The sequence below is a fragment of the Lepisosteus platostomus genome, chromosome 18, assembly GCF_059453375.1.
Source record: "Lepisosteus platostomus isolate fLepPlt1 chromosome 18, fLepPlt1.hap1, whole genome shotgun sequence".
Classification (NCBI taxonomy): Eukaryota; Metazoa; Chordata; class Actinopteri; order Semionotiformes; family Lepisosteidae; genus Lepisosteus; species Lepisosteus platostomus.
In genome coordinates this window covers 11,643,566-11,660,178 of record NC_142628.1, presented here as the reverse complement: position 1 = coordinate 11,660,178, position 16,613 = coordinate 11,643,566, and the positions used below count along the sequence as shown (strand labels likewise).

At 36.2% G+C, this 16,613-nt stretch overlaps 1 protein-coding gene across 5 annotated transcripts in view; it reads right to left on the bottom strand.

Annotated features, from left to right (window-relative positions):
* shank2b (SH3 and multiple ankyrin repeat domains 2b) overlaps positions 1 to 16,613 on the bottom strand; it is a 185,853-nt gene that overhangs the window by 86,178 nt on the left and 83,062 nt on the right. For all 5 annotated transcript variants that reach the window (XM_088611003.1, XM_088611004.1, XM_088611005.1 and 2 more), the window contains exons 11-12: positions 8,778 to 9,087; positions 540 to 694 (exon numbers count right to left, since the gene is read on the bottom strand). In XM_088611003.1, coding sequence (XP_088467129.1) covers positions 540 to 694; positions 8,778 to 9,087 — 465 coding nt within the window. The remainder of the gene's footprint in view (positions 1 to 539; positions 695 to 8,777; positions 9,088 to 16,613) is intronic.

Genomic DNA, 16,613 nt, shown 5'->3' with positions numbered 1-16,613 from the left:
TGGAACAACTAGGAAAGAAGAGGCCAAAATTAATTGATTCCCATATCTTTGCTCTTGGATGTTTTATTTCACATCGGGATAGTAAATGTTTTCTGCAACAGTCAAACAGAGCACTGATCTACTGGTATAATCTGGGAAAATCATATTGCTCTTATACAGTGAGTTATAATCGTCTATTATATTATTAAGATGATTCTTTTTAAAAAGGGTCTTTCTGTATTTTGACAGTTGATAGTTATTTCAAAACTTTAAAAATAATCTAAGAAGATTACGAATAATATATTCTCAATGATAAAAGAAAATGAAATACAGAGATCCATTATCCCATGCTTAGAAACACATACAGTAATAAAATATATTACTGATCCATCATTGTTAACCTAAAAGTCGGCACAAACAGCATTTTTGAGATTGGCTGACCAATTTCCTTTTCCATGGAGTTTCTTCTTCTCTGACACACAATTAATGGCAACATGCTTGCAGACTTAGACCTTGGAGCCGTCTGTGTTGCAGTTTAAGAGGATGAAGGAAGAACCAACCTTTTACCCTGTCGCTTTTGTATAGAGGTATCTCTCCATCTCCTTGAGGTTGATATGGCTTCACAACGACAAAATGCCTCCCAGGGACGGCACTGTAAAGCTTCCGTTTCCCTTGAAAATCCAGGCCGGAGACTGCTTCCCTGTTGGCATTCGGACTGCAGGAGAACAAAGAGATGACGAAAGTCACCGGCTGCTAAATTAGAAAGAGGGGGAGTCACATAGAGAAAATAAACTTTCTTTGGTGCAGCTTTGAAAACTTTTTTTTCTCCCCAAGACAAACGATTTACGCAATTCCTAGTTGATAAATATATATAAATATCAATATATATCAAGTTGAAAATATTTTATTTAGGTAATATCATCCATTTCTAAAACAGGGTTATACCCAGATCCTTCTTCCCCAGGATGAAGACATTTTATGGTGTTTAAAAAGAAAGGTGTTTAAGAAGAAAATAACAGTAGATTTAAGTCAAATTGAGTGCTTAGTCCATGTTCAGATGTTTTATAAAGGAAGCACTATACCAATATGTGCTGTAAAAAATAAACAAGGTGAAATTATATGAATGCATAAGAAATGAGTTTGAAATACCAGAATTATATAAAATTAGCATAATCAGAAGCATAAAAAAGCACACTTCATCTGTTCATCAAGAGCACTTGAGAAGTGCCCCATTGAGTAAATTTGCTCTGCTTCTGTAGATAATTCAGGAAATATTATGGTTGAATTTAGGACCCTGAAGATTTAATGTGCATTCCTCTAATCCTAAAATTCATACTTTGCTGACTTTGATCCCAGTCACACAGTGATATATTTTTTCTGTTTTAAGAGATGATGACACATGTGTCCTTTGCATTTTCTTACCTTGTAAAGAAGTCTCCAAGGTATGTTCCAACTCACGGAAAATGACAACTTAATTATTTTACTTACTCTACTGTAGCTGTTTTTCAGCAATGTGTTATAGAATTAAGATCAACAAACACGTTTGGACTAAAATATAAATCAAGTGAATAAGAGAACATAATCTTTCAAAGGCGTTCATGCTGCTTCACAGTAGGATTTTAATGGGGTATGTAATGATGATCTATGAGATGACTAGGGAAAAGGGTCAGGTTAAATCGAAGACTTGAATTTTGCAAAGAAGTCACTTTCTCTGTGAGTAGCGTGCTAAAAACAAAAACGTTGCGTAACAGCGCCCTCAGGTGGCTAATACAAGTATTTTATCGTACACCAAATAAGGAAGCGCTTCCAACAGATCTACGTAATGAGATTTTTAGTAACCCTGGAGCTCATATATACTAGCAAAAGTTTTATTATAGTTAAGCGTTAAAATAAAAATACTGGAATATTTAAGTAGTATGACTTGAAGATTTTCATACTATATTATACTGTGATTGTCATCGTTTATACGAGGGCATGAAAATACGGTAACCATACGTGTAGGAATAAAGAGGATATGTTTCCTGTTTCCCAGCTTCATTATTTATTAAATAAAGTGACATTTATCGCTATTACTTAAACTGCGAAACAGATAACAAAATAAAAAAGATTCACAGAATACTTCAGCCTTATGCATCAGTAGTTATCATTCATAGTATACTTTCCAAAATTACACGCATTTCTGTAGAACACGTGTGTAAAACTATTTTTTTACGGGATATTTGCATTAATGAAAACAATGCAGATTTAAAAAACAAGAACGGCACAGGTTAAAGACGGGTCTGGTATTTAACTTTCTCTCTATAGCAGGTCAGACTGCACTCCCAGTAAATGCCTCTAGTGATGAAAGTGGCTGTTTACCATAAGATGACTTGAATCAGTAGTACTAATAGCTTGGTGTGATAAGAAAATTGGAATGTCACAATGGATTATTAATTCAGACACACATGAACCTTGATAAGATCCCATTATCACAACAGGGAAGAAAAAGCTGTGGCATCAATCTGCTGACATTTTTTTTTAGAATTACCAGGTTAGATCACAAGAGAATACCTTATTTCTTAATGTGTCAAAAAAGGGACAAGGTTTAAAATAATATCAGTAATTTTAAGTATTTAAAAGTGAGAACTACAAGCAAGATAAAACAAATACTACAACCATGATTATTTCACTCAGTATACAATCTACTTAGTTTTTCCTTAGTTGAAAATACATTTTTAAGCAGTTACTGTATGACATAAAATGATATCTGCTGTATTTTTGTATCTGTATCTGTAATTGTCCCAGGTAAGTAACACGCGTGTGTGTGCATTTACTGTAACTGTATTTTAGCACTTAAATCCATTCTGTGATATAGTAATAACAAGCAGTCTTGCAGAATATGGCCTTGTGTTTTTGGTTGTGGATTCTGAAATGTTACCCATCCACAGTGAAGCCGATACCCTAGTTTAATCTGGGAAACAACTGGACTAGATCTTCAGATAGGTAAGGTACTAACAATCAATCAGGAGACAGGTGAAATGGCCTCCTCTCCTTTGCTATCCTTATTGTGGTATCTAAATGTCCTAAGACTATTAAAGTCACCTAAGCAGTAAAAAGACTAACTGAGGTAATGACTTCACAGATAGTTGTTTTCTTATCACTATGTATAGAACCATCACATTTAACTGAGAAGAAATGGGCATTTGCCACTGAAATTTCAAATAATGGATGCTGTTGAATTTCAGATGACAAATATTTCTTAACACCAAAATGCTTTTTTCAATTAATTCCCGGACATCTCCTTCAAATATTTCTAAACCTTCAAGATGAAATTCAATCAAGTACATAATGTATTAACTTTCAATTTTTTAAGTTTACCTTATCTTTTTCACATTTGAATACTTTTCTACACAAACTGTATCCATTTTCAATGTCAGGGATGTACTGTACATGCATCCATGTGGGCTCAGCTCAGCAGTCAATGCTGCGAAAGTCATTTAATTAAGGTATCAATAGATCCAGCAGTGTTGCAGTAAGTAGGGGTTTAACAATATCAGATAATTTTCAAAGTAAGGATTGTATTAGAAAATCTAATCTTGTTTTTCTTTCTCTATAAATACTTGCAATTTGAAACTTTGGGCATTATGTAAGGAATTTACTTCCTACACACTTTAAAATGAATTACACTTGCCAAATACATAACAGGGTGACTAGATTACTCAACCATCCGACTGTCTTTGAAAATTATGGTGAAAATATGAGGTTTAGTTATTTTTCATATCTCAGACCACCAACTCTGTCTGTATGTATTTGTTCCTCCCTTGCTTCCCTACTTGTTGAGTGGATGGAAAGGTATAATTTAAGAATCGCTTTAATTACTAATTCGATTGAATTATTTAATTATTTGTTTGATGGCTCTTATTTTACCCCCACTTTCCCTGAAGTCGTTTTAACTGAAATACTTTAGGGTCACACATTCAGCTCTAAACAAAAGACAAAGCTGCAATGCAAGAATGCAAAAACTCCTGTACAAGGCAGAGAAAGGATGCAAACAGCTCAAGATGGTCCCTTAAAAATAGATAATAGGCAGATGTAGGAATGGGAGACTTTATTTCTTAACCTGTCATTCATACTGTACATCATAAGGCTCCCCCACCATAGTTAGTTAAATACCTGTCCATAAATTAGACTTTGGACTAATTCTTAAAATTGTGTAGTGTGAGACAATAAGTTATATGATTTAAAAAAATATGCAGCACAGAAACCATAGTGAGGAAAAACAATTTGCCAGGAAGTAAGAGTAAACAACCTTTCGTCAACATGTACAGTAGTATCAATGGGACACTACTGTATATGTGTAGGGCGATACAATAAAAAGTGCATTTCCAATTATTTCCTCAGCAGGATGTTCTGTTCTTCGATTTATGAGTTGCCAACAATTACCTTTCCTCTAATTTTACTTGTCTCACATAGGGCTTATTAAAAACCACTTGAAAACAACAAAGAAGGCAGCCTACAGTCTACGGGGATCCATTAATGCGTAAAAAAACAGCACACACATACGAGAATTGAGGCTCATGATTAATAAACAGACAAGCTACTTTTACTTCACACTTGCAATTTTTTTTATAAACAGCAATAAACAATCTCCCACTGGCCAATTAAAAGGGAGAAAAACCCGTCAGCACCAAAGTCTGACACAAGGCCATCTTTATTAATTTCTTTATTCTGTGTTTGCTGTTTCAAAACTTGGTGCAGCTAGCCTCAGTGGTTGGGGGAGGGTTGGGGTTGAAAAAGCTTCTCCGCATACTGTTCCAAAACACCTCAGTCCTGACTTGAAGGACAACACCTGCCAGTTAGAGAAGCCTTAGCCAGCCTTTCCTCTTTGCTGCATCTTGTTTGGTGGTTTGTAAAACCGGGTCATATTTACACAGGAAGCAAACACAGAAGCCAATCTCTTCCTGCACAATACTTCATGTTTCTTTTACAGCGTGCTGTGGCATGTTTGGGGGTTTTAATAGATACCTCTCACTTTATTATATTAATATTCTGCAAGACAGTTTCTCAATTTATTTTAAATGTAAACCAAAAAAGACATAACATGCATAACATGACTAAAACTGTCCAGCAACCAGATTTCTCAACAACATTAGACTTGTGTTTTAAACATACTTTTACTGTTGCTCTTAAAAATTATTCAGCATATTATATATATTATCTACAACCGAATGGAAGCAAACCAATTCAATTTGACTACAGCAGATTTCGAGTTGTCCTTTTGATGTGCATCTTTGACTACTCCAGTTTTTGCAGTGGATTTGGTTCAGTGCATGGTTGCTTTGGCATGACAATTGGTTGCAAAGTCCAGCCCCAGCAGAGTGACAGACTGTTCCTGGATTATTCTGATCATTGCAGCTGGGATATAACCAAAACATCTTCTCATATTCTGTCATTTTGCTTTGTTGCTGAGATGCTTGAATGACAACAAAAAAAGCCAATTGTTTATGCCTCAGCAGCAACAATTGCATGAGCCTAAAGTGCTAATTCCAAAGTATTACATCAGTGCAAAACCCCATTGATTCTGCTGACACAGGTTTTTTGAAACAACGTTATATAGAGTGTATGGTGTAACAATTATCACTATGCTATAATAGACATAGCAACCATTCTAGTAACCAAGGAAAAGAGAGGATCCCATTTTAAGAACTACTTTCAGCTGTTGCACACACTAACATCTGATGTCAGCTTAGCCCTTCCACTTTTGAAAAGGTACAGTGGTTGTGGAATACACAGCATATCCAACCCACAGGACATGTCACAGAGCCATATTTATGCTTGTGGAGACTGACTTTCCTATAAAAAGAAAAGAAACTCGGAGGCCACAATTAATCTAATAAATCAACCATATGCTACAGCAGGGACTTTAAGGCTTAGAGCATGTCCATTTCTATGCTTTTTCAACCCACCCTACTTTCTAAAGGACATAGAAATGCATACATGCAGTTTCTCGTGATTGTATTACTTCTTCTTATCTAATCATATAGCTTTTTTAATATTTAGAACCTTCTCTTTTGTCTAGTTATATAGACCTTAAGGCAGTGTGATACCCTTTTGGGCTGACAACCACTGACGATGTAGTGAATCACTATAAAACTTTATAAAGAAACATTTTGTTCGTACACAACAAAATACAAAAGCTATTGGTCTATAGAGAAGAATCTGCATTATGTACCCACTTGTTCCTTTGATTCTATAATTATTAATAATTGTGCAAATTTCTGAAAACACACACATGACAATTCATTAAAATCATCACTAGTGTTTTATGAGATAACATAACATAAAGATAACTTAAAATGTGCCCTCTCTGTTTCACAAGGAAATCATCGTCAAAAATATTTTTTTTTACACAACACAAAATAATTTAAAAAATTAAAATATAAATTTAAAAATATAAGGTAACAGATTGTCACTGGTTACAAAGAAATTACAGACAAGTTTACATCAATAATGAGACTTATATTCGAACTGCTCTATTATTCTTAACTCATCTCAGGCCCCGTATATCTTACAAAGTAAGTAATTCACCTTGGTTTATACAGTAGTTTCTTCAGTTTTCCTCTGGTGTCCCTATATTAAACATTTTGTGTGTACCAGTTCACTTGCTCTGCAAACGATTTGCTCTTCTCTACCTTAGATACTGTATATTAAAACACCATAAGAAAGGCTTGGCAGTCATTTGAGGATCTCATCTAGCCATTTCTTGATGGAAGCCAGGGCATCAGCCTCTACAATACGGCTGAGCAGCTTAGTCCATACTCCTACAACCCTTTGGGGAAAGAAAGGGCTTTCCATTCTCAGTTTTAAAAGCCATTTCACTTTGTTTCCAACTACACTATTCATGTTTGCAATTTTCCAAAAGAAGACTCAAGTGGAGCCTAAATACTTCACAGACTGTTTCCTTTATTGTCAGCGCTTGTAAACAGAGAATTTGAATTAAATGAAAAGCCATTAAATGTAAGAATTATATTTCATAAAGAATATGTACAAATCTGAGTATACAGTATAGGCTTGAAATGCCACCAGAATGCTCATATACTGAATATACGTGTACATACTGTACAGCAGATAAAATGTTGTCTTCAAAATCAAGCACTTTTTTAGGGATAAAAAATGGCCTTTATAAGGAAAACATACAGTATGGAGATGGAGAAATAATGTCAACTAAGCATTTTAACAAGTTGTGCTGAGGAAGGACTCTGATGAATATTATTACCTGTATTCATATTAAATTATGGTGCAGAGATCCTGACTTTAATTCTTTACAACCGAAGTGAAAACTATTTTCTAAATTCCAAATCTGAAATTCACACAGGAAAAGGGATGGATAGACTCTAGAAAAAAACTGTTGCTGTGTGTCCGCTGTACTGCTTATTAAATAATTTCTTTATCCCTTTAAGGGAAGACAACATTCAATCCCCAAACTTTTTACCGTTTCCTAAAATAAGTAACAATTCCAATAAATAGAAAACATTTCTGAAATCACAGCATAGAAGTTTGTGATTATATTCACTGCATGCATTTTTTCTTTATAAGACATAAAATCCAACAAAGGGACTGTTTGTGTCTATAAGGCAGCATCAAAATATCATTACAAAGTCATAAAGAGTATACTACAAGGGCATAGTCAAAACATTATAGTGTGCAGTAAAAACGTACAGCATGAAACAACTGTCATGAAACACCTTAAGCCTCTTCATATCATTTAATGCTCATCTAAACCCCAAAAAACAGCTCTGAAGCAAAAGCCCAGACTTTTATAAACATCTGCTATTGATTACAATATGTCTTTAATGGACAACATCACAGACAGCACAAAGTGAACACCAGTTCTGCTTTTCAGCCTTTCTCTTTAATAGACCTCAATCTGATATTACATTTAACTCAATCAGGGAATGGTTCAATCAGGAAACATACTGTACAATATGAAGCTGATGCATTACTGAAAATTGGACCCCTTTTGAAAGCTACTTCTCAGCAAGCACTGTGCTCCAGTTTAAAGTACCTTTACCAAGACTGGTTTTAGTTTAATCCTTTTAACAATATGTTACACACTTTTATTGCATACAAAAAGACCATGTTTGATGTTCCTTTATCAAAGAGAAAAAAATCAAATAAATATATAATTTATACTGTACTTGCAGACTAATTCTGGTCAATCTGGGCCAAACTCTGAAATGGTGCTTGCGAGTTTTAACGCCACCATGTCCCACATTTTGAATCATTTTAGCAGTCCCCTGGGGATGCAGAAATGTGCATATGATCAGCAGATGAAGACCTAGATTCAGCTGTTCTACAATCTGGACCACATAAGATAAAGGTGTCTTTCTCTTTGTCTGCTGTTCAAGTGTTTTTGTCAAATTGAAAATGCAGAAAAGTCTGAAAAAAGTGAAGGCAGGGTGACACGCAGGATCTCCACCTTCTCCTTTGATTCACCTCCACCACTGTTCCCAAACCAAACCCAAAAAGGCACCACAAAACACAAGTACAAAACTCCAAACCTGTCAGACTGTACTGAATCATCAAAAGACGACAACCGCCCAACTGCACTCAGACTTGGGGATTACACAGCCTTTCTCCAATGATGCCACCTGATGAAATCGTTTACGTCCAAATCAACACTCTGACGACCATCTCCCCGCACAATCGGGCTCCCCAGAAACTGGATCTGGAGGTTTGCCTGGTGCCGTGCCTCCGGCCAATAATCTCCGGCACCGCCCAGCAGTGTCGTGAGCTCCGCCGCGGATACGGCCTCTTACCTGACTTGCCGGTGGGGCTGCCTCTTGGCCTCCTCCCCCAGTCGGTTCAGAGAGGGCGAGCGGCTGCGGGGACCCCTGGCGCCACCCCCGACTGTCTTTACTGTGCCATTGGGGTTGTTCTGCATCTGCTGAAGCAATTGTGGCGAAAGGCTGCGGTGTGAAGAGGGAGCGGAGGCGGCCGGCCAGTCGGGGAGGTTGTTGATGTTCAGGTTGTTGTCGCTGTTGGAGCGCAGCAGGACCCGGGGGGCTGCAAGCGTGCTCTGGGGTCCCCTGCGCCGGTTGGAGTATGTTGGTGCCTCTCGGAAAGGCACTGAAACAGACATCCACAGGAAGAGGAGGTACATTAGCGCTCAGGATGATTGCAGGGCCAATACTGTACATACAGAAGACATCCATGATCCGGATGTTGGAAGAGTCAATACCATTGAAACCATTCGCTCCACTGCTTTATTTGCATGATCCTCAAGTGTCATCCCATGTCTTGGCAGAATGATCAATTACCCAAAAGCAAGAGATGTTTATGTGCGCGTCCAGTCATAGTGGTGTCAATCCAATATAACTGATACAATATGCATGTGAAAGTTCGACTTTTGCAGTTTGATTTGGAAACATCAAGACTGTTAAAGGCTTAGAGGCTGTTCAAGGACCAAAACCCACTGGGGTTTTTCATTTATGGATTTCGGACTTTACAGTGATGACGCATAAAAACTGTTGGGGAAAAACACATTTGCATTCATTTCCGCCATGCGTCCTAAATGCTAAAGAAAAAAAGAATACGCTTGTCATGTTTTTCAACATGGTCTGTAATTTTACCAGGGATTAACAGCTCCATTGGTTCTGATGTCCTCAGATGGTACCCATTGTAAATGAAAGAAGTGATTAAATGTGCTCCTCCTAATAGAGATTAAGGTTTCATAAGAAATCGTAAGTGCTGGATATAGAATATTTGATACACAATCTATTCAGAGAAAAGATATATGGCAATTCTTTTTCATGGAATCAAATTCTCATAATAGTTTTTCTTCACTTGACCATACTTTTATTCTAGTGAACACTTAACAGAAGTGTCTGCTTACAGGTCAAGCACCTGGGTATTGGTCTGTTTTGGTTGAATTAAAGAATGGTTACGGGAACCATTCTGCTGATCATTTTTATGGAAACTGTTGTGAAAAATTAGCATTTTTTTACAAAAAGCCTCATTTACTACAAAACATATTCATTAAGTGCTATATACTGTATTTTGTTATTAATTCAGAGCAGCGGTGCTGATTGTATTACTTGTCTGTAACAATATAAATACTTGTTGTTTCCAGGCAAGGGTCATTTTCTTTGATCCAACTTAAAAAAACAATCCTCCACGTTCTATCAAAGCTACACAATCCAACAGGAGCAAACTAACAACAAACTCTAAGTATCTCTTAATTGCTCTGCAGATCCACAACAGCTGAAACAAGGAAGATCGGTTATCTGAAGTTAGTACTGATACAGATGCTGTCAACTTCAACATAACTTTGAAGTTGACTTTGGTAACCTGGAGGTATCCAGAAGGGAGAGCAAAAACGTTTGAACTTGCATGAACTTGAGAAATAATAAAGCAGCTCTTCCCCCTAACAATAATACTGCAACTGTGAGACAGACAATGTCACATGTACATTAGAAGCATGCACAGGCACACACCTAATAATGTTTATTGGAATCTCAAACGAGCAACCAACTGCACCATGCACATATCAGTGCTTCCAGTGCCCTTGTGAAATAAGCACTACACCGTTTCCGAGAACAGAGCACTTGAACCATGCAAATCATTACAGTTGGTCAGTTGCCCTGAGACAGGACAAATAAGTTAGGGAGCACCTGGTTGATTACAGTACATTACAGCATATTAGGCTTTCGTGAGAAGCCAAAGGGGCCCAACAAATTTAACGCAAATGTGGAGAAAAAGGGCAAAACAACCACAAAAAAATGTCAAAATCAAAAGCATTAATCGCACTGTAAAAGGAATTGTCACACAGGATTCTTATATCAGTTATTTTGTGGGATATATTTTTTCATTAAAACAGTGTGTGTTATGCAACAGTGGGATTTAATCAGTGTAATCTATATTATTTCTTTGCCTAGGAGATATGCAGATTAAAACAGCCATCTTATTACTTCACTGGCTCTAATCCTAAACCTTAAAATTTCCTTTAACAGTATTCAACTTCTATTGTTTTTTTAAAAGAATGTACATATTAAAATGTTAATTAAACATTTGGGGAGAATAAAAAAACACAATAGGATGATTTCAATGTCTTATATAGTATGTGTCCAGAGTCTTTTGAGATTTTAATTCCTAGTCAATTTAATGAATGGGGAAGTAACAGGGTTAAAACAACAACTGGTTCACATGGAAAATTGATTAATATTCCACCCAGCAGAGCTGCCGTTTTTTTTAGAATGTCAGAGAAATGTAAGTGGGTGTCTTTCCTCCACTGCGAATTGTAGAAGAGATATATTTATATCTGTTTTCCATTATATAGCAGCGTAATGAGATATTACACACTGAGACATATTTTGCAAACCAAAAACTTTAAAACAAATTGCCACACATCACCTAAAACGCCACGATACTGTAAATTTGAAAAAATGTTTGGCAGATTTTTATAATTTACTAGCAAATTAAATACTCTCAATAATACTCTCATCAGCAAAGAAAAAATTAAAGTTGTGATTTTATGCGTTAGTTTCAAAAGGCAACAGTATCTTTCTTAAAACATGTTTCATATCATTGAGTTGTGCATCTCTGTTTTCAGGGGAATATACAGATTCAGACCAATATTTTTTTAAATCGCAATTCATCAGAAACTACAAATGAGAAAGTAGTTTTCATATTAAAAAAAGGCAATGGAATAAAAAGATGAACATCTAGTAATCCAGTACACAAATGTTACAAAAGCACACCAATTAAACATTCAAATTCATAGAATAATTAAATGTTAACTTTCAGTGTCTGTAATAATTGTTATGGCATGCTATTCATAGAAACAAACTACAGTCTAAAACCACTTCAGAACTGAAGAACAGAAGTAGTCTAACAGCAAACAGAAAATACATGAGCATCATTAAAATCACAACATACACAACAAAACAATAACATTCACACATCCAAACATCAAGTCCCATACTTGATTGCAAAATATTCTCCCTCTTACCTTCTTTCTTTGTTAAGGCATTCAACAAAGACTTCATTTTCCCTCTTTCCCTACTTTAACTCCAATTCCCTCATTATAATTTCTTTGCGCACAGGACAAAGGAAACAAACAAATGAAAAGACTCCCCCAGTTTCTCTGTGACTTAGCTGCCTGCACCCTAAAAAAACCCAGCAGGTTCTTGGGCACTGAGTAATGGCAAACATTGCTAGGCACGCAGCACCCAGCGTTCTGGTGACAAAGCCCACCCCACATAATGCTGTCTGTCAGCTGGGGAGCCGACTGTGAGAACAGACTAAAGCTGTTCAAAAAAACCCTTCTCACAGTATCAGTCATGTGAATGCTACCAGCACACTCTTCTTTAACATGATTCTCCTGTGGTATTACTACCGTTACCAGATTCAGAAGGAGGGAGATACAATAACATAGGCAATAAGACCCAAAAACATTTACTTCTCCCACTGCTACTACTACATTTCTTATTAATATTATGAGCTGTGTAGATTTCATTGCTGTTTTTGTAATGGTTGCTATGTTTGTTATTGACAATTATGATCCTAAGAACCGTAATAAGAAAAAAAATTGTCATTCATCACACAGTTCTTTAAGTTAAACTGTCCATTAAAAATTATTTAACAATGCATTTGACCCCAGAACATTAAATAATCCAGATATTGAGGATAAAAACATTAAAATGTGTTTTGGCACTTTTTTATCTTTACAGGCATAAATTAAGCACTTCAAAAGAGAACAGTTTTAAAACTGCATTTTAACCCTTCCTTCCCAAGAAACAGCTGTTTGAGAAACAAATCTACTGTGTTGCTAGGCAACAGCAGAAAGGTTGTCTAAATCCGTCATAGCATGTTGTTTTGTTGAGTCTTTGGCTTTCAATTTATTCATTTCTTTTACTATGTCCTCAGCTACATAAGTAACAATTCTAGTGTTAAAGTTTTATTGAATTTATGAATTCATATTAACTGGATTCAGCTGACAGGAAAACAGGCATTATTAGCGTACTATATGTACAGTAAGTTATTAAACTAATGGGGAAAAGTTCAGCAGCATTGTGTTTCCAATGAACAATAAAGAGAAACTAGGAGTATAATGAAATCATAACATACTTAAATAATTCAGATTATGTTTCCCATTAAGTTACAGTACTGTATGTTTTAATATTTTTTAGCATGAATAAGAAAGATTAGTCATTATTTGGGTGATGTGATGAAACCTTCCTAAATTCAGATACTGGATTTTATTTTTGGACCTCACTGGAGTGACACATACAGGCAGTAAAAACAAATGTTCCATCTGATGCATGTATTCAAAACAGAGCTTGGTGTTTCTGAAACAGCTTAACTCTTCAGATTTAAAAGGAAAAAAAGGAAAAAATGTTTTCAGTTTACAACAAATCTTTCCTCACGTAACAGAAAGGCATACTTTTGGATCATAACTCCCAAATATTTGTCTTCTTTCTACCCTTTCTGCCTGTATTTATGACCTACAGTATAGGTACAATCTTTCATCAAAAATGTAACTAATTAGCATCCCACTTCAAAACTGATGAGAAAGACATACAGGTCATGAAGATATAGACCATACAGGTACGTGGACCTACAGTACTGTGAGTACAGAAAATATTGTAAAATGGCTATTTTTCTTTGAAAACATCCATACAGTTTCTATTTCTTTTTCTTACACAATGCTGTGTGCATAAAAGTACTTCTTCACCCTTGGATTAAGTATGATCAATAATGGAAAGTCTGTAATTGTTAGCTGTCTGGGAACAGGACTCCAGAAATATGCTCAGTTATGCTCATAAAACTCATTACCAAGCAACTTGTATAACTTGTATATTTAATCGCTACATTTGAGCTTCCTGCTCAACACAATAATTCCAGTATACTTCAAAGAACAAAGCCATTTTTGATCAAAAACCAAAAAACTTTCTTATTTCTTTTAAATCAGAAAATGTAAATCTCTTAACAACAAGCATGCATGTGTGTAGTGTTTTTTAAAATAGTTTGCAAGAAAAATCATGGAAGTCTATAATGAATAGACCCAAATAATAATGAACAAACCCAAAGTAAAAAATGTTCAATAGCAATCCTTAATGGTAACATACTGCGGCAAATATTATTAAATCAATATTAAATGCAATTTACAAAAAATAAACTTAAATACAAGGAAGCAGAATCTGTCAACTTCATTCATATTTTTATACATTAAAAATATGAATTATATCATGATATTCAATTACTGAAAAATCTGTAATATACCCCAAGGTACACATTGTAATACAGATATTAATATAAATAAGATCAAATCCTATTCTATTTGTAATCTAAATGTATTAAGCACCAATAAAATTTCACAATGTGGCCAACATTTTCAACAACATGCACTGCTTTCTCAAATAGACATGAATAATTCACAATACAGGAAGTGGCAGCATGATAGTGAGGCAGTCTGCACTGCTAGCTCACAACTCTTTGAGTCCTGAGCTCGACCCTAAACAGGGATGCCTTTCTCCCTAGGGTCTGTATGTATATCACAGGTCATGCATATTTTCACCAGGTCCCCCACTTATTATAAACCTTCTGCAGACTTCCTGGCTAGGTTAATTGGGGTCTTTAAATTGTCCCCGATTCTGATAGCCCAGGTATCTTGATCAATGTTTAGCCCCTTCTCCCAGTTTCAGCACAGGTATAGGCTGTGGATTGACCTTTACCCTTGGGAAGAAGTAGCTTTCTGATAATGGATGGATGGGTCTTACAACAACGTATTGATGTATAGTCAGGAATTACTGTAGTGTGCTGTTTTTGATCTCAGCAGATCAGCAGTGTTTTCCAATAACATTTACAAAACCTTAAACTCCTCTTTTGGTCATAATTACTTGAGGCAGTGAATACGAGAATGTACAGGATATTTCATATTTCATGTCTTATCTTCAAACTATTTACTTAGCACGAGATGTCAGAGGTACAGAATTTGTATTTCACTTGCTCTCAAATGTAATATTTACTTATGGCACTCATGAAATAAGTTTTGTATTAAAACACCTGAAAGGAACCCTTACACTTGAGTTTGATATTCTTCGATAATTGTTTTACCTGTGGTTCTGATGATGCATTATATAGTCTGAGATAAACCACAGTTTGGGCATGTGTTTCTGAGTGGAATGTGTGGTCCTGGTTGTTCATATGGTCCTAAACATGCTCTTTCTGACCTCCATTGTCATCACATCATCCATCTTAGGCGGTTATGATAGTCAACCACAAATGCAAATCAGCATGTTCGTGCTGGCATAGAGGACAATTTTTCTCTCATCCTTTGAGTACATGGTGGTGCTGGAGGGGAGTCCCCATTACCTGTAAGGCACTTTGAGTGGAGTGCTCAGAAGAGCGCTATATTATTATTACTATTATATACTGTCAATCTGAAGCTGTACCTGCTGATGATATGGTTGGCCTAGCAAAGCTGATCATTTCCTTCACTTTTCATGCTTCTTGCCTTCATGCTTGTTGTGTTTTCTTGTGAGCTAACACAAATATTGGTTGGTCCATCTTCTGGCTGTATTTGAAGGTTATTGCACCGGCAGTGATAATGGCACTTCTCCAAACCCTTGAGTTGCCTTTTGTATATTTCTAAAACAATTCTGCAAAGCTCCAGAGGGTATGATGGAAATCATGACTGGCTTGAAAGGCATTTAACTTGGCTTTGGGCCTGATGTCACAATCTTCAAAACACCTCTTTCCTCAGGTACTGTAGCTAAAGATTGCATTAAACTGGAGATTTAAATGTTTTAAAATCCCCAGAGCTTAAATTGGTTATACATGAGCTTCGGACTGATCTTCGTAGAGCTTGTAGATAGAACCTACCTATCAACAAGTTGTCAAAAAACAGTCCAAAGTATGTTACACCTAAGTATTCTAAGCATTAAGTATCAATCCAATTTTCTTCAGGATAAAAACTTTAACTTCCATTGAGTAATTTAGCTCCACCCCAGATGGGAGCTTGTTGGAGGTCAGAGTAAGGGATGTGAAAAACATCACTGTTGAGTGATCTTTTGTTGAGGCACTGCTTGAAGAGCACCCCATTAAAAAAAAGCAGAAGACTTTCACAGTAATGAATTTTTGATCAACTACAGCTCCTTTGGTGCCTTAATTACTAATGTGCACATCAGTCATGCTATGCCAGGAACTGACAACTGCTAGACCAACTTATCTGCTCTCTCCCAGTGAAAGTCCTTTCTGGTAGGGGCATCGTAGTGGTGTGTCGTTCACTGTTAGTGTGAGATGTGGTCACTCAGTTAAGACACTCATTAATTCCAATACGAAAATCAGTAGATCTTTTAATTCAAATTGATGGCAAAATCAGTCCATGAAGCCGTCATTCATTCCTGTAGACCACTCTAAAAAGAGGTATAGGCACTTCCTTGTACCATGAGCAGTTCCTATGTTTGCCAAGTCTTAAGCAGGGCACAAAAGTCAACATCATATTGCCAGAGTCTCAGGCGATTATTGCAGTAGAGCTGTCCATGAAGCCTCTGGGTTTGCAGGTCCTGATTTCTGACTGTGTTTTTTACTACATTGAAGGTGATCCCATTGGACACAGAAATTCAGGCAGGAAAGGGTGAGACTGGTGAAAG